This window comes from Culicoides brevitarsis, chromosome 2, assembly GCF_036172545.1.
Source record: "Culicoides brevitarsis isolate CSIRO-B50_1 chromosome 2, AGI_CSIRO_Cbre_v1, whole genome shotgun sequence".
NCBI lineage: Eukaryota > Metazoa > Arthropoda > Insecta > Diptera > Ceratopogonidae > Culicoides > Culicoides brevitarsis.
In genome coordinates this window covers 19,834,234-19,851,651 of record NC_087086.1, presented here as the reverse complement: position 1 = coordinate 19,851,651, position 17,418 = coordinate 19,834,234, and the positions used below count along the sequence as shown (strand labels likewise).

The 17,418-nt window shown below is 32.5% G+C and overlaps 4 protein-coding genes and 1 non-coding gene across 7 annotated transcripts; all 5 read left to right on the top strand.

Annotated features, from left to right (window-relative positions):
* The first annotated feature begins 291 nt into the window (after window positions 1-291).
* On the top strand, window positions 292-6,438 carry LOC134828391 (rab3 GTPase-activating protein non-catalytic subunit). 3 transcript variants are annotated; one of them, XM_063841365.1, is made up of 5 exons: window positions 292-489; window positions 550-1,339; window positions 3,025-5,890; window positions 5,949-6,146; window positions 6,236-6,438. In XM_063841365.1, exons 1-5 carry the CDS (start codon window positions 417-419, stop codon window positions 6,401-6,403), a joined length of 4,095 nt encoding a protein of 1,364 aa, XP_063697435.1. In that variant the 5' UTR covers window positions 292-416; the 3' UTR covers window positions 6,404-6,438. The 3 variants fall into 3 exon arrangements, with proteins under 3 accessions (XP_063697435.1, XP_063697434.1, XP_063697436.1); XM_063841364.1 differs by having other exon boundaries at window positions 547-1,339; XM_063841366.1 differs by having other exon boundaries at window positions 547-1,339; window positions 5,949-6,181; window positions 6,236-6,425.
* On the top strand, window positions 2,663-2,781 carry LOC134832944 (5S ribosomal RNA). Its single transcript, XR_010162102.1, has one exon. It is a non-coding gene; the product is annotated as a 5S ribosomal RNA (ribosomal RNA).
* A 2,828-nt stretch (window positions 6,439-9,266) lies between the features above and the next one.
* Window positions 9,267-11,353, top strand: LOC134831173 (apolipoprotein D-like). The gene is made up of 3 exons (XM_063844835.1): window positions 9,267-9,403; window positions 10,560-10,809; window positions 10,864-11,353. Exons 2-3 carry the CDS (start codon window positions 10,562-10,564, stop codon window positions 11,198-11,200), a joined length of 585 nt encoding a protein of 194 aa, XP_063700905.1. The 5' UTR covers window positions 9,267-9,403; window positions 10,560-10,561; the 3' UTR covers window positions 11,201-11,353.
* Window positions 11,354-12,041: 688 nt separating this feature from the next.
* On the top strand, window positions 12,042-14,228 carry LOC134828681 (transcription factor grauzone-like). The gene is made up of 2 exons (XM_063841663.1): window positions 12,042-12,339; window positions 12,402-14,228. Exons 1-2 carry the CDS (start codon window positions 12,205-12,207, stop codon window positions 14,226-14,228), a joined length of 1,962 nt encoding a protein of 653 aa, XP_063697733.1. The 5' UTR covers window positions 12,042-12,204.
* A 1,782-nt stretch (window positions 14,229-16,010) lies between these two features.
* Window positions 16,011-17,173, top strand: LOC134828680 (chymotrypsin BII-like). The gene is made up of 4 exons (XM_063841662.1): window positions 16,011-16,059; window positions 16,112-16,304; window positions 16,362-16,654; window positions 16,707-17,173. Exons 1-4 carry the CDS (start codon window positions 16,011-16,013, stop codon window positions 17,171-17,173), a joined length of 1,002 nt encoding a protein of 333 aa, XP_063697732.1.
* The last annotated feature ends 245 nt before the right edge of the window (window positions 17,174-17,418 follow it).

Genomic DNA, 17,418 nt, shown 5'->3' with positions numbered 1-17,418 from the left:
AAGTCGTCATTTTTGCTTCAGCCAGCTTTCCAATGATCGTTTGCGTTGCATCTTTTGTGTCGTTGTACCGATGTAACAGCTCCATTTGTTGCTTTCGCAGTGTCTCGACGTCTCCGAGACGAGCAATTTCTGCATCTAACGCTCTAATTTTCTCTAAAAGTCGTTGTTTTTCCGAATTTTCACCAGATTTATCCATTTCCAACTGTTTATCGAAGAGCCCGCCAATGTTGGAAAGTTGCCACAAGCTAATTCAACCTTACGTGTCACGAACAGCTGACATAATATCAACAACAAAGCAAGTCGAAAGTGAAAATTGATGTGATAAAACGAGATTTAGCCTTTAAAACTGAATTTTTTCGAAGAAATTTACAAAAAAGCTGTGAAATTGTTGTTTTGTCGTGTTAAATGTTGCGAAAATGTCGTGTGAAATTAAAAATTACGGGAAATTAGATTTGCCAAAGATTCAATCGTTGTTCGGATTGGGCTCAGGTAATATTTTTTCACTGGAAATGACGCATTTGATAAATTTTTCATCAAATTTTGCAGAAGAAAAATGGTTGCAGAACATTGCTCACTCGCTAGCTCCAACAGGAGAGTCGATGGTTTTCGGACACGGTTCCAAGGTCGCATATCTCGAGTCAAAATTCAATTATGAGAAGCAAGAAAGTAATTTTGATGTTTGTTGGACCCTCGAAATCGATCCAAATGAGCTGATTACTGCCGTTTTGTGCATCCCGTTGATCGGACAATCGTCGGGCAGTTCAAGTACCACAGACTGGACCTTGATTGTCATTGGAACGAGCGCTGGAACAGTTCATTTTTACTCCGATAGTCGGTATCGGTTACTTAGCCAGTTGTGGCATTCAGGCTGTGTCGTCAATTTAAAGTGTCAAAGCGGGAAACACATCAACGAGGAGATGCACGTCTTGTTTGACGACTGCGTTTGTGTGGTGGAAGGATACAATTTGTTTACTGTGCTGCGAACGATAAGGCATCAACATATAAAATCAGCGACGATGCGAACGCATTTGAGTGAAGACATGCCCGCGCAAGAGATTCCATGCAGAAAATGGGGATTTAGTTTGCAGCGGGGGCAAGTTATTGAAGATGCAGTCGTTGTGGGACCGCAAAAAGTTTCGACTTTTGATCATTTGTTGGCAGCGACGCTCGAAGGAGGTTTTCATGCCAAATACAGGGCTGCGCCGCCACAAAATTCGTTGGTTTTGAGTACGGGCTTGAAGCCGTATGTGGCTTTTAATTATGCGAAAGAGGGATTTACGCAGCCAGCGTTGACGGATATCGCACGAGTTGCCACTAGTTTCATCAAATCTGCGTTACCGTGAGTTTTTCTTTCCTTTTTTAAATATTTAATATACCGGTCAAAATATATTTCAAAATTTATTTCCATTTTTTTACCGCATTTTTGCAAAATTTACAATTTTTACATTTTTTTTTTTTTTGAAAATCATATTTCAACTTAAATTTTCTTCTTTAAAAATATTTTTCATAAAATTAGTAAAAATTTTTTTTATGAAATTTTACTATTTAAATTTTTAAAATATGAAATATTCTGAAATCTTTTTTTAATGTTAACTAAGTCCGCTCCAAATGAAAATCAATAGTTTTGTCCGATGCTCAAATATTTAAATTGAAAATCCGATTGGAAAATAAATTAAAAATTTCATCAAAAATTACTGTTTAACAAAAAATTTTCAAGAAAATTTTTGAATTTTTAGTAGTTTTTGTATTGAAAATCGTATTTTGACATAAAATTTTTTTTAAAAAGTATTTAATTTTCATGAAAATTATTAATTTTTTTTTTCAAAAAAAAAATTGACTATTGAAATATTGAAAAAAATTTTTTTGAAATTTCACGTTACCCCAAAAAATTAAAGATCAAAATTTTTTTATTTTTGTTTTTCAAAAAGTATTTTTTTTTTATTTTTTGGGATTTTTTTCAAAAATTTTGGACAAAACTATTGATTTTTTTTTAGTTCGGCCTAAAATTAATAAAACAAAAAATCATTACGTTTAACTCTAAAAATTGTTTAAAAAATTTTGTCATTTTGTATGAAAAAAGTGTTTTAAATTTTTTTTATTTTGCCCCCCCCCCCAATTTATTTTGCCCAAAAATTTTTCAATTGAAAAATATTAAATTTATTTTTCACAAAAAAATTGAAATTAAAAATATTTTGAAAAAAAATTTATGAAATTTTAGTAAAAAAAAATTTTAATATGAAATATTCTGAAATCTTTTTTAAATTAGCAAATCTCAAAGTAATTAGTAAAAAAAACATCAAAAATATTATTTAACGCTGAAAAATTGTTTAAATTTTGTCAATTTGTATGAAAATAGTGTTTTAAATTTTGTTTTATTTTGCCCCCCTAATTTATTTTGCCCAAAAATTTTGGATGATTGAAAAAAATACTAAATTGAATATTTTTCACAAAAAAATTGAAATTCAGAATATTTCTGAAAAAAAATAAAAATTTACAATACCTATTACAGTCAAAAAATTTAAAAATATGTGAAATTTGAGATATTGACGAGAATCTAAAAATGAACATTCGATATACAGGACATTAGACGATATTTTTTGATTTTCATACGAGTTTCGATGATTTTGCTTGAATGTGTACGAATTTTATCTCTGTTACTTTCGTCAACGTCCATACCATGTTGAAAACACCGGTTCTCGTCCGATCACCGAAGTTAAGCAACATCGGGCGTGGTTAGTACTTGGATGGGTGACCGCTTGGGAACGCCGCGTGTCGTTGGCATTTTTTTTTTTTTTTTTTTAGAATTTTTTACTTTTGAAATCCAGAAAAATTTCAAACAAACTTTGGAGACCTTATATAATAAAATAAAATAATAAAAAATAGTAATTTTTGTGAAAGAAAAAAAAATTTTTTACAAGAATTATTTTTCGAAAATCCCAAAAAATAAAATTTTCATCTTAAAATTAATTTTTAAGCAGCCCAAATTTTTGTTTTTTTTTTAATTTATTTTTTTTTTAATTTTAGGTCCTGGTTTTCGAAGAGCAAACCGCAACAACCCGAAGTTCCTGCACCGCAATCCGTTCAAATGGAGCCCATGGTTTGTCGTTTCGGGCTCTGTGACTTCACGCGACAAGGTTCCCGCATCTGGCTCGCACCCAAAGGACAATTAGCTGTCGTCGCCGATAACTTGGGTCGCGTAATCCTGATTGACTGCAACAAAGGCATCGCTCTTCGTGTCTGGAAAGGATACCGTGAAGCGCAATGTTGCTTCGTCGAAGTGGTAGAAAAACTCCAGAAAAACATGGAAAAGAATCAACGAAGACGCGCCCAACTTTTGGTCATTTACGCGCCACGACGACAATGCATCGAGGTGTGGGCGTTGCAAAGAGGACCAAAAGTCGCGACTTTTGCTGCCCCAAAGAACGGCGTTCTCGTGCAGTTCACGTACCACCTCATGGGCGTCACAAATACGTCAAAACCGAAAAATCCGTCGAACGTTTGCATCTTTATCGATCCGTGCGAGAACACGCTGAAGGAAATTGTGATTCCATTCCATTGCGCACTAATGAACGAAGACTCGAAAACTGCCAAGGATTTGCACTTTTACAAACGACTGAAATTAAGTTTGCGAAATTTTGAGCCCGAACAGGAGGAAACCGTTCGAAATGAAATCGAAACGCTTTGTATGTCAATCGAAACGGACGAAATGTTGCTTCAAGCCATCGAAATGTTAGCGGGACACAAAAAAATTACTCCGGCAATTTTCAAAACGGCTGTGGAAACAATTCTCCTGAAGTTATCCGAGAAGGAGGCATCTCTAATGGACACCAGTGACGTACTGGAGGAACAGGAAATGCCTCAATGTGAACAAGTCAAGGCTATTTGCGGCAATTTTCTTCATTTGGTGGACTTTTATCAAGAAATCGCGCTTGAAAACTTCGTCCGAAGCCAAAATTTGAACGAATCCATGCAAGAATCGATGGAGGGACAAGAAAAAATAAGCAAAAAAGACACTCACAACTTACAAGTGGGCTCCACGGAATTAGAAACCATCCAAAAATTGATAGATTTAGCGACGCTCGATAAGCAAGGCGGCACCGGCGGTCAAAATAACGGCTTGAAAGTGACGTTTGAGAGTCAAACCAAGTCTGTGAACAGCTTTCACGAGTATCTTTCGGTATTTTTCGTTGCTGGAGGCCCAAATCAAATTTTATTAAAAACCGATAAAATTGGACTTTACGGCACCGTTGGAGCTGCTCTCTTCGCTCCGTACATCGAAAAGGGACGCGATTCGCATTCGATGATTTATTCAATGCGCGCATCTAGCATCGATGCCGAAGACCTTCTGAAGCTCTTTTTGCACTACTGGTCCGAAAAAAGTTTCACATATCAAAGTAGCGAGGAACTTATCGTCGACATGTCTCGTTTTTACGAAGTTCTGAAGCAAATTTGTCTCTACGCGGACGATCGCGTGACCTACGAGTACAATTCCATCTGCATTTGGTGGCAAAATGTCCGGGAATACCTTCTTGATAGCTCGTGTGCCTTACGGGGACTTCTTGCGGCGTTCGTTTGTCGCAACCAAGCGTTGAAATATCAAGGAAAAAGTCAATTTGTGACCGCTGGTGATGGTGAAAACCCCGAAGAAGCCGATGAAGCGCTCGAGGAAGAGACAAATTTCGAAGAAGTATCGCAAGAGGCTTGTCAATGGACACTGTTGATCACGAGATTGGACGATATCGCGGTTCTTGGTGCAATTTTGAACTCCCCGTTGAAGGCAAAAGAGCTTTTCCTACCACCGTTGAAGCAAAATAACATCGAAGTGTCCTTAAAACAAGTTCTGGCAGGTGGCAGAGGCATTATCACGGAGCTTGTAGCAAAATGGCTCGCTGCATCTGGCATCAATCCCGTAAAACTTGTCGAAGAAACCCCGGAAAATCCCGAAACGAGTCCGTCTAAGAGCGAAGGAAACTTGCAAGAAACCCTTTCAAACCAAAAATTGTCGGCAAATGACCTGAATCTGTCCCCATCATCGAAAAAAAGCACAAAAAAGTCCGATTTGGAGCCTTTACTCTTTTGCGTGGAGACTTTGCGTGAACATTTCCCCTTCAGTTTACAGTCCAAAGCCCTTTTATGTCAACTTTCATGGGATTATCACTCGTACTGGAGTCACCGATTACCGGAATTGCATTTTATGAGAGCCGGACTCGATTGTCTCAAAGCTTTCCGCACACAAGATAACAGCATCAAACACGGAACTTGTGTCATGATCTGGAACGCACATCTAAAAATCACGCTGAAAGCCACAAAATCGCTCATCGACAAAACAGGACGACTTCCAAAGGAGAAATTATGCTTACAAGACATTGGGATCCAGGACGTTTTAATTCCACAATTTCTCGAATATTGCATAGAATTCATGGACGAGTTCATAAAAAGTGGCAAAAACACGGAAAAGACTGAATTACGTTTTGAGGAGTTGTTAATTGATGACGGCGATAAATATCCGTTGACGCTGCTGGCTTGCGAGCAAGGAACGGCGAATTTAGAGTTGCTGGCGTTGCATGCACAATTACTGCGAGTCCTGTATATCATTGCGTTCTTCAATATAAAGTACCCGAAGCCGATTCAGACGTTGTTCAATGGCATGACGAACATGGCGTTCTTCGCGGACATCAAGAAACCGCTAAATTTTGTGATTCCCGCAGCGGATTTGATCCTCAAAAAGCACCGAATGGAATTTTTGTGCAAATTTGTGACTGCTACGATGGATTTGATTCGTGAGGACCAACATGACATCTACATTGTGGAGCACGACAAGTGGATGGAACAAGTTTTTGCCCTTGCGGACACCTGGGAATTGTCTAGAGTTGAAATTAGGAAGCATCAAGTACGGTTTTATTTTTATTTTTTTTATGAAAAATTACCAAAAAAAAATTTTCTTGTAGATTGTTGAACTTTATGCTTACGGCTGGGACTCGTATGCGGAAATTCTGCTGCAAGAAGACCTCGATATACAAAATATCGGCACCTTACTGCTCAATATCGCTGGTCGTCGCTTAAATCTCTTCACCAAAAACGATCCGAAGGCTGTGCAATTGATTGCTGGTGCTGGTCCCCTTCTCTTTGACTATCTCGAAATTCTCGTAAGTGTCTCAAACGCTTATTACACGCGAAAATTGTAAGTTACTTACTTTCCGTTTCTCAACTTTTTGCATTTTCTTCCCTTTTCAAGAGCTCTTCAGAGACCCCGTCGACCATGCAAACGGAAAACACCATCGAAAAGTTGATGAAATTAACGGAAAAGGCCTTCCAGTACTTGGCGTCGTCGAATGCGAAGGAAATTCGCATTGCCGGATTGTTGCTTGACGCAGTGGCGACCATCAAAGAGACTTCCAGCTAAACATCGCGCAAAAAAAAAACAGGAAAATTTAAATAAAGATGAATTATTTAACGTTTGTTGCTGTTAAAAAGCATCGTATTTTTGATGTATTTAATGGAAGTCATCACAGAATGAAGTTTTTTGTCTTTGGCGGGTCCCATTAATGCATGATCGGATAAATTGTAGGTTGTTTGACGCGAATTTGTGGCGCGACTCCAACTACGGACTTTTCCAACGAGCAATTCCGGCGTCACTGGGCGACGAATTTCGATTGGTTCGTGGATTTCGAGTTGATTGTAGATTGGAATCTGAAAAAAAAATCAAATTTTCAATTAAACTCGAATTTTTTAGTTCTGAAACTCACATAAGAAAACTGATTTTCCGTTGATAAAGTCAAATTTCGTCGGAGTTTCGTATGAATGGGAACCGTAAAGTTCCTTTGAAGGATTTCTTCAGGCAAGGGTTCGCCATATGCGTAGTTTTCGGAATTCAGATCCTTAACTTGGTATTCACACATTTTTGTTTAGTACGAAAAATGCTTCTAGTTCATTCGACAATCAACAAGAAAATGAAAAGAAAGTCATCGTAGCTACTAGAAAAGAGTCATAAAGTTTCATGTCAAACTATTTTTATTGTCTTTTTTATTACTTTTTGTAAGCAACGGCATTCTACATTGTGATGCACGGAAAAGTTCGTCACACAAAGGAAAAAGTTACGACAGTGAATTGGAAAAATCAAAACAACAAAAATAGGTAATATAGATAGAAACAAGTTAATAAATAAACAAAAATGACATGATACAAACTTTTGTACGAAGAAAATGAAGTTTTTTTTAACGAATATTTTGCGTGTTTAGTGACTTGTGTATGGAAATGTTGTTTGTTTAGGGAATTTATAACTAAATTAAAATGATTTTTTTTTTGTTTTCTGAAAAATTGACAATATTTACAGTTTTTGACGATTTATCTGGGATTATCAATATATTTTTTTTATTCATTTTTTTTTATTTCGTTAACTTTTTTTTTTAGAAAACTATGTTAAAATTGTTGATTACGCATCTACATGTTTTTGTTATCATTTTGAGTGCCACAGCGGAACTCAAGGTACAATAACTGCTATCAAACAAGAAAAAAACTCTGTTTTCCTTGTTTTTAAGCTATATGACCTCATGACTTTAGTATAAAAGCTCTTCTTTTATATTCTAAAGTCAGTGTTAAAATACAAGTACTTACCTCATTAATTGTTAGCAATGTGCTGTTATTACAGAAAAAAAAGAAATCCCTGTTAAACATCTAAAATTAAAAGAGTTTTTTTTTTATTTCTTGAAAAATTTTAAAAAAGACCAATAACTCACAATAAAGGTCTTTTCCCATGAAATTTCATTTTTTTTTTGACGTACTCGATTTTTTGAATATAAACTAGGACATCGGACAAAATTATTGAATTTTACTTGGAACGACCTTAAAATAAATTTTTCTTTGTTGATTTTGAAGTGCTGTTAATCTTAGCTCATCTATAAATTACGAGATGTTATGTAGTCGGATTTATTTTCGAGGTTTTTTTAGACATTTTATTTTAATACATTCTTTAATTGCAAAAAATTCAATCATAAATACTAATGAAGGAAATTTAAGTTTCAATATTAATTAAAAATTCAGTGGCAGATGTAAATTTTAAATTTTTTAGAATTCTAAGTTTCAGACAATTTTAAACATTTAGAAATGATGAAATAGAGTTAATTCTAAAAATAAATAAACAATTATCAAAAACACATGATGATATAGATAGATAACATTTGGTGAGTAAGCACCAAAATAAGCCTTTCTAGTTGTTTCGAATACACGCGCCATCCGAAATCAACACGCATATCTATGTATCTATCAAGGTTGACGTTTTGGAATTGAAAATTGATTAAAAATGTTCATGAAAAAAATATTATGAAATTTTAGATAATTTTTCGACAAAATGTTTATATTTTTTTTTGGAGCAAAATATTCTTTTTTTATAGCCTTTTGGAGCAAAATCCAAATTTGTTGACAGAAAATTTTTTCAAATATTTATTTTAAAACTATTTTCTCATGAATTTAATATCGAATCAGTACTAAAACAAACATATCCTTCATTTTAAATTTACTCGCTAATTAACTTTTTTTATTAAATTCAGAAAATATTTTTTTTTTTTAAATATTTATTTTAAAACTTTGACTTTTTTTGAAGATGAATTAATATGCAGAATTTTTTTTAGAATCAGTAACACAAATGAAAAATAAAAAAACAAACATATCCTTCATTAAAAATTTACTTGTGTATTTTAATCAAAATTTAATTTTAATTTAATTTAATTTATAATTTAAAAAAAAAAATTCGAAAAATTTTTCATAAATTTTTTTCTTAAAAAATTTGGATACTTCATTAAAAAGGGTAGTAATTTTTGACAGTTTTTTTTGAAATTTTTTTCTTGAAATAATATAAACTAAAATATTTTTTTGAGAGCAAATTTCAAAGTACTCTTGCAGAATTTTTTTCTTCGATAAAATTTTGTCATTCAGTAGAAAATAATTTTTCAAAAGAAATTTTATTTTTTTAATTTATTTTTGAATTTTATTTAACTGAAAAAAAAATTAAATAAATTAAATACTTTGTATTCATCTCCTTCATGTCAAATGTTAATTAGGTAAACAATTTTTAATTTTCCTCCCATAATGACAATTCATTTTTTTCTCATCTTTCCGTCGGTAGGTACATCACCTAACGACGTCATTTCATTCACTTTCCTGTTAATAGAAAATGAATAGTTTTAACAGCTGTTTATATAATTTACTTAGACGTGCGCAAGTATAAACGGCTTGCTTCGCTACTCACATCGTCAGTTTGCATTCACTGCTCAAGTCTATCAGTTGTTCTTTAAAAAAAATAAATAAATAATAATTGTGAAAAATATTCTTCTTATACGGAAGACTTAGAAAATATTAATTAAACATCTTTTTTTCTCAAATCAACAGGAAATTCTAGAAAATTCAGGTAAACATCCTTTTATGACGAAATATTAGAATTATTATGATATCATCAACGCAACGGTGGTCATTATCTAATTTGAATACCGACAAAGTACCACGCGCATGACCTTTGGCATTGAAAAAAACTAGGTTGAATGAGCAACTGTCCACACAAGCGATGAATTTATGTTTTATGACCAGTAATTATTAATGAATCAGATTTGTTTTGTTTCCCAAGTTGAACAGGTACATTTGCCGGTTCAATAAAAAAATATTCTAGAATTTTTTAATGCTGACATTTCACATTTTTTGTTTGTTTTACATTATTTTTTTGGAACTCAAAATGTTAGGAGGTGAAAGCAAAAAATAATAATAATTAAAAAAAATATTAAAAAATAAATTGAAATTTAAAAATAATAAAATTTTTCAGATTTAATTTTTTTACTGTTTTTTAAAAAGTTTAGGTATATTGAAAAAAGTTTTCGAAAAAAAATCAACTTTCAATTAAGTTGCAAAATTAATTAACACAAAATCATCAAAAAATTTCATGCTACATTTTTTTCAATGAAATAATGAGTTCGAGTGATGTGATGAGAAAAAATAATTTAAAAAAATATTTCAATGATTTTCAAACAATTTTTCTTAAATTTTCAAAATATTAAAAAATTGTTTAAAATTTCAAATAATAATTTTTTTTAATTTTGTCTTAAATTCAGTCAAAAATGCTTTAAAAAATGATAATTTTTAAAAATTATAAATGTTAGGTAGTAAATTAAATTTTTTTCTATTAAATTAAGAATGACATCGAAATTGAAAGCAGGAAGATAAAGAAACAATTTTTGACACTGCACTTTCCTAAATTCCAGAAAAATGTTTTAAAATTTCTTTGTTATCAAAACACGAAAGAAATGTGAAATTTACATGTTTTTGTTGATATTTCTCGGGTTACGCACCCGTAAATACGTTAAATTTCTTTCGTGTGTGAGATAATTTAGAGATGTTTAACAAGCAGAAGAAAATGAGATGATAATTTGAATAAATTCGGTGCGGTGACAAAAATCACTAAACCATAAATAGAATAAATTACGTTGCATTTTTGTCGAAACACGCAGCTTTGAAATCATTTTAAAGGTGCAACAAAGTGTCAAATGTGTGACTTGAACAATTTCTTTTCATTTCAGAAATGGCGTTTTTACTGCTCGCATCGTTTCTTGCATTTGTCTCTTTGGCAGCTGCACAAGTCCCGTACTTCACAGGATGTCCACAAGTTTCGGTGATGGAAAATTTCTCAGCGGAATCGTATCTCGGGACGTGGTATGAATACGAAAAATATCCCTTTATCTTTGAAGTTGGGGGCAAATGCATCACTGCCGAGTACACTTACAGACCGGATGGCAAAATTGGAGTCACCAATAGACAACTAAATCGAATGTGAGACCTTAATTTTTATTTTTATCGAAAAAATTTAAAAATTTTCCTTTTTAGTCTCGGATCAGAAAACTCCATTAACGGATATGCTGAGGCCGATGTAGGTGAACCCGCAAAGTTGACTGTGACATTCCCTTCGGTGTCGGCAAATGGCAGTCCTTATTGGGTTTTGGGCACGGATTATGAGAGTTACGCTGTTGTTTGGTCCTGCACGGAATACGGAGGCCTTGCAAGTACTCGTGTAGCTTGGATTTTGACACGAGACCAAATGCCGAAAATTGAAACCGTTCAGAAAGCGTACGAAGTTTTCGATAAAAATGGAATTTCAAAGTCGTTTTTGATGAAAACTAATCACGAGGGATGCAAAACAGACATGATGCGAGAACATCAATAAACTGTTTTGCTCTTGAGACTTATTTCAATAAAAAAAATTAATTTAATTTATTGAGAAATTTGTTTTGAGCGACTGAAATTGAATTATTTGAATTTTTATTACTCCATTCAGGAAGAAAAACGAAATAAGGCCGTTTTAAATATGTTTTGAAGTTTTTTGTCTATTTTTTTTCAAAATAGGCGAAAAAAATAAATAAAAAAAATTTTTGGAATGAAGTGAAATTTTTGAAAAAAAAAAAATTACCAAAAATAAAATATTTATTTGCTAAAATAGTTTTCAAAATTTATTCAAAAAAAAACCAACAAATACTTTTTTAAATTACAAAAAAAAAAAACAAGAAAAAAAATTATTTTTGATGAAGTTTTGTTTTTTTTTGTTAAAAAAAAATTAAATGCAAAAAAAACTTAAAAAAAAATTTAAAGCAGCCGTTTTTGAAGAAACTTTTTGACATTTATCAGTATGAAAAATTCCAGTTTTAATTAAAATCTTTCAAAAAATTTTTAAAATTCTATTTTAACAAGAAGAAAAACTTCAATTGTTAAAAAAAATAACAGAAAATTAATTTAATTTAAAAATTCAACAAAAGAAACGTAAAAATCATATAAAAAATTTAAAAATATTTATTTCAAAATTAAAATTCTGATGCGAAAATTAAAATATGTAAATTAATTTATTCGGACCACGTGTATCATTTTAATACCAGATGCAGGTCGAAAAATTTCAAATTATTAATCCCGTTACGAATTGCCACCATCTAATTCAAATTGAGGCTCGTGACTGAATTTTTAGTTACTCACCTCTTATTAAAAATAAACAATCGAGTAAAATTTTTGTATTTTTACAAACTTTCAACGAATTAAAGCTTTTTAAAACGTTTTTTGTTGATTTCATGTTGAATTAATGTTAAAATTTGTCATTACAATAAAAAACTGAACCACTTTCATGTAAAAATTGTTCGAAAATGATGTCCATCTGATAGTCTGGAGTCTTCACAACACTTAAAAATGACAAATATCGCTAAAATTATCACAAAAGACACCGTTTGTCGACTTTGTTTCGGCATTTGCAACGATTTGAGGGAAATCTTTGACGCCAACACCAAATATGCTGATCGAATATCGAAATTTTTGTATTTACAAGTAATTGAATCACTTTCAAACTTTATAAAAACCTAATTTTTATTGAATTTCTTTCATTTTAGTTACCAAAAGACGATACGCTCTCTACAAAAATCTGCTGGAGTTGTGCAAATTACCTGGATATGTTCCAGCAGTTCTACACGAAAATCATCGATACACAAAAACATCACTTATCCACCAAATTTGACCAATATCTGCTCGAACCAGTGTTTATTGTGAAGAATTTCAGCAATTCCTGTACAAACGAAGTCGAAATCGCATGCAAAATACCGAATTTCTCGGATGCCGAAGTGATGGAAACACCACAAGAACAGGAAAAATCAGTTGAAAAGGAAGTTTTAATAGAAAAAACGGTGATCGAGACCCTTCCCGCACGAAAAACTCGTTCTAGCGTCATCAAAGAGCGAGAAAAGACGCCGGAACTGAGACCTGTGACAAAAACGTACAAAAGAAAATCAAGACAGAAGTCACCTGAACCAAAAGAAACACTTCCAGAAGTCGAATCTGAGCCTGAATTGTTTGACGAAGTACTTTCCGAAGACGAATACAAGCCTCCAACGCCTAAAAAACGAGTTTTAGCAGCCAAAGCAAAGATAGAAAAGCCCAAAGAGATCAAAATAGTAAAAAAAGAAACTCCTGTAAAGCCTCTGAGACAAGAAGATTACTCAATAATTGCTGTTGATGATCCAAATGCGTCCATAAATGACGTGAATTTCAGCGAAGAATGGCCCTCATCCGAGAGTTTTGAGAAATTTCCCAACAAAATTCTGGACGACGGTTGTTTGTTGATTCGTGGCAAGGAATTGAACGATCTTGTGAGCAAATTTTTCAAACTCCAATGCGAAATTTGTAAGGAAAATGTCCGTTTCACCGACATTCGACAAATGTACAAACACTACAAGCAGCATAAAACTCCTGGTTTCGTTCGTTGTTGCGGCAATAAAATCGAGCATTATCGTGCTGCGGTATTGCATATGGCGCGTCACTTGCAACCGGAAGCCTTCAAATGTCACATTTGTAATTACATCGTCACCAGACCGAAATTTTTGGAAGTTCATATGAAGACTCACTTACCAGAGGATGAAAAACCCTTCGCTTGTCCGCATTGCCCGAAGAGATTTTGTTGGAAAGCCGCGTTTTCGGTTCATTTGGAGACGCACAAGTCCGAGGAGGAGCGAAAAACTTACATGTGTCACATGTGTCCCAAAGTGTATGACACGCCCGGAGGTTTGTCGACGCATAAGAAGCTCGTTCATCTAAAATACAAAGAAGAAAAGCACGTTTGTCACGTATGTGCAAAGTCCTTTGCCACAAAAACCGGCTTAAATGAACACATGAACACGATCCATCAACGCGAAAAGACTCAAGTGCAGTGCAAGGAGTGCGGAACGTGGCTGATGAACAAACGTTGTCTCAAAACTCACATGATGCTGCATTCCGATGTTGAACATCGTTGCAAGGAATGCGATTACACGACGAAAAAACCGTACCTGTTGACACGGCATGTCATCACCCATCACACGACCGAGACAAAATTCGAGTGTGACACGTGCCAGAAGAAATTCAAGCTGAAACGAGCTCTCACGTGTCACATTCAGCAAACGCATACTGAAGCTGCGAACAAGACGTACAAGTGTAATTTTTGCGAGAAAACTTTCGGGTCGTCGACGAATTTCTACACGCATCGGAAAAATATTCATCCGAAAGAGCTGGCAGCGATGAAACAAAAAGCGGAGGAAGAAAAACGACTCAAGAGGATCGAGATGGGATTAGAAGCGGAATACACAGTTATTGTCGATGGTGGGGAGAAAAATGATGGAGAAATGGTAGAACTTATAGAAGAAAATGATGGGGAGCAGATGGTAGTGTTAGAATTACAACAAAATTAAGTTTTTAGTTTTTTTTGCATTAAAATTTAAAAGAAAGTAAAAATATTTTTTTTTTATAAAATTTGTTTTGATTTTGTCGAAAAATATTTGGAAGAAAAAAAACAAAAATATTCGAAATAGTTCAAAAAATATATTTTTTTTTAATTTCTTCAAGTTAATAATATAAATAAGCAAAAAACTCGAATTGACATTTTTTTCATTTGATTTTAAAATTTAATTTTTTAAAGAGATTTATAAAAAAACAGCAGTTTCGTGTTTTGTTTCAGATCTTTTGTTGGTTTATTAAAAAAAATAATTTTATTACGGCAAATAAATTTAATATTTTAATTTTTTTTTGTCCCATGAGGATTTTCATGCGGGTAGAAACAAGAAAATAAATTTTTTTAAATTTTTTGTTTGAAAATTTTTAACGTTTTTAGACGTTCAACGTTAAACTTTAATGTTTTTTTTAAATTTAGGTTAATATTATTCTTAATTAGAACAGAAAAAAGAAAAAAAATTAAACATAATCTTCCACAGAAAAATTTAAAAAAAAAAAAAATTATTTTAGGCAGGTAAAAAAAACTTCCTCTACATTTCAATAGAAAATGTCTTGTTAGCGCGAATTTTTTGTTTCTTGTGTGAATTAATCGTAAACATTAATTTTTCAATTGAAAAATTACAAAAGATGTCAAAAATATTTTTATTTTTAATTTAATTTTTATTTTTCCCCTTGAAATTTTTCGAAAAAATCGGAGGCGACAAAAAAAATTATTTGCCTAATTGGTAAAGTTGGTTTTGAGCCAAAAATTTTTTATTCTGGGAAGATAAAAGTTACCAAGCTAAAAAAACAGATTGTCAAAAAAAAAAATTTTTTTTAAGTTATTAGTTAATCTATTTTAGCCTAAAATTGTGTGAATCGCAAATTACCTCTGAAATTGTCAAATTTTTAAACTTTCCATTAAAAATGACAAATTTTAAATATGTTCCTATTTTTAAATAATTTTTCCGAAAGTAGGTTAAATGTACAAACGATTCCAAGAGCAGATTCCAAATAATTGTTCAGTTTTTTCTTTCAATAAAGAACAAATTCCGCAGACGATCAAACAAATACCAATAACTTTCTTCGCATTTAAAAAAAAAACTTATCAGTGACTCATTTTCCTTGACTTCAATTTGACTTATCCAACCTTATCAACTTTGACGTGCTCCAAAAAGAAAAAAATAGAAATTAAGAATGGATTACAATGAATTGTTAGAATTAAGTGGATGTAAAAATTTATTGCCCAAAATATGTAAGTATAATTATTATTTAAAGAGAAGAAAATTTTCCTTTATTATCAATTTTTAAGCAAAAATATTAAAATAAAATAAAAAATTTTCCATTCATTCATTCGGATATTAATCATCATTAAATTGAAAAACACATTTTCCAACAAAAAAAAGGTTTTGCAAACAAACGACAAAACACAAATATTTTTAATTGAATATCGAATGACATAGCGATTTTCCCGATTGAAAAACACATTTTCCAACAAAAAAAAGGTTTTGCAAACAAACGACAAAACACAAATATTTTTAATTGAATATCGAATCGAGTTCAGTAAGTAGCTTTTCAGATGTTTTTTACGTTTATCTGTTTATGACTACTACTTATTTTTATGTCCAGCAAAAACTGAATAAAACTGGCAGATCTGCTTCCAGAAGATTCAGTACAGTTTGAAAACTTCAACAAAGTGAAACCTAAAAAAAAATAAAATAAAAGAGGAATAAAAGTAAAAATTGTTCAAGAAAATATTCAAGATGCAAAAATTGATCTTGTTACTATTCTGCGTAGTAGCAGTTAAATCAGGTAAGTTAAAGCTTTCCTTTTACGTCATTTTTTTTAAATTAAGTTCTTTCAGATGTTCCGGAAACTAGAATTATCGGAGGTGCTCCAGCTCAAAAAGGACAATTTCCGTATCTGGCCGCAGTAATTACAACTTTTTGTTCAGAATATGATGTCCTCGGAAAATGTTCTAAAAACGGAACTATTTTTTGTGGTGGATCAATAATATCTGCATGCACCATTTTAACTGCAGCTCATTGTGTCAACATGTAATTTTTTGTGCATCAATTTTTTAATTTACCATTTTGATTAATTTTCTTTGGCAGATCACAAGAAAGGCTAGAAATCGAAGTTGTTTTGGGAGCTCATAACGTGAATAATCGTCTTGAATCTGGCCAGATCCGAATTAAAATCGGAAAATCAGACTTAAGCGAGCAGGTCAAAGTCCATCAAAATTTTACTAATGGCCAATTTTTATACGACATTGCTGTCATAAATTTAAAAACGGCAATTAATTTGAACGGCCCATTAATCAAAAGTATAAATTTGACAAAATTAGAAAACAGTGCAAACTTATTTGGAAGAGACGTTAAAGCTATTGGTTGGGGAAAAAACGGCAGTAAGTGTTACTGTAAATCTAAAAAATTTTTTTTAATTCACTATTTTCATAGTTTCCACAAAAAGTATTCAAGATGCTCCATATTATGTGGATCTGATGGCAGCGGAAGAAGGATGCGCAGCCCTTTTTCTGGAACTCACTAATAATCTCAGTTCACCAATTGGAAATAATGTACAAGCGCAACACATTTGCGTGGCATCAACGGCATTGGCTGCTGGGCAAGGTGTTTGTGACGGTGATTATGGCGGACCATTGATTATGAACGTGAAGGCTAAATACCAAGTATTACCGATAACAACGTTGCTTGACTATCTGTTGGCAACTTTACTATCAAGTCTTTACTATCGAGAGGTTGAAGTTCTATTTCAACCTGGCATCGGAAGTTTTGGTTCTGGCAATTGTATTGGATCGCCTAGTGTTTTTACTCGCACTGATTATTTCTGGACATGGATCGATGCAAATGCAGTGTGTAAGCCCACTTACGTTACCGTAAAGAATTTTCTTGAAAATTCAGCATAAAAAATGTAAAAATGAATAAATGAATAATAAATCGATTTGGAACCACATTTCTGAATTTTTTTTTGAAGTAGTTTGAAAAATGATTTAGGCCGCTCCGAATGAAAATCAAAAATAAAGTCCGATGCCCCATTTTAAAATTCCAAAATCCAATGGGGCAATATAAAAAAAAAGTTAAAAATTTCATAAAAAATAAGCAAGTTTTGCTTTTTTTTCATAACTTTTCAAGAAAATATCAATTTTCTTTT

What these genes read in the sequence shown, in the direction of transcription:
- LOC134828391 (XM_063841364.1), top strand. Translation starts at nt 417, where the DNA reads ATGTCGTGTGAAATTAAAAATTACGGGAAATTAGATTTGCCAAAGATT. An exon ending in GTTGTTCGGATTGGGCTCAG is followed by an intron (nt 490 to 546) that starts GTAATATTTTTT and finishes CAAATTTTGCAG; the next exon opens with AAGAAAAATGGTTGCAGAAC. An exon ending in TTCATCAAATCTGCGTTACC is followed by an intron (nt 1,340 to 3,024) that starts GTGAGTTTTTCT and finishes TTTTAATTTTAG; the next exon opens with GTCCTGGTTTTCGAAGAGCA.
- LOC134828681 (XM_063841663.1), top strand. Translation starts at nt 12,205, where the DNA reads ATGACAAATATCGCTAAAATTATCACAAAAGACACCGTTTGTCGACTT. An exon ending in CGAAATTTTTGTATTTACAA is followed by an intron (nt 12,340 to 12,401) that starts GTAATTGAATCA and finishes CTTTCATTTTAG; the next exon opens with TTACCAAAAGACGATACGCT.
- LOC134831173 (XM_063844835.1), top strand. Translation starts at nt 10,562, where the DNA reads ATGGCGTTTTTACTGCTCGCATCGTTTCTTGCATTTGTCTCTTTGGCA. An exon ending in AATAGACAACTAAATCGAAT is followed by an intron (nt 10,810 to 10,863) that starts GTGAGACCTTAA and finishes TTTCCTTTTTAG; the next exon opens with TCTCGGATCAGAAAACTCCA.
- LOC134828680 (XM_063841662.1), top strand. Translation starts at nt 16,011, where the DNA reads ATGCAAAAATTGATCTTGTTACTATTCTGCGTAGTAGCAGTTAAATCA. An exon ending in CGTAGTAGCAGTTAAATCAG is followed by an intron (nt 16,060 to 16,111) that starts GTAAGTTAAAGC and finishes AAGTTCTTTCAG; the next exon opens with ATGTTCCGGAAACTAGAATT. An exon ending in GCAGCTCATTGTGTCAACAT is followed by an intron (nt 16,305 to 16,361) that starts GTAATTTTTTGT and finishes TTTCTTTGGCAG; the next exon opens with ATCACAAGAAAGGCTAGAAA.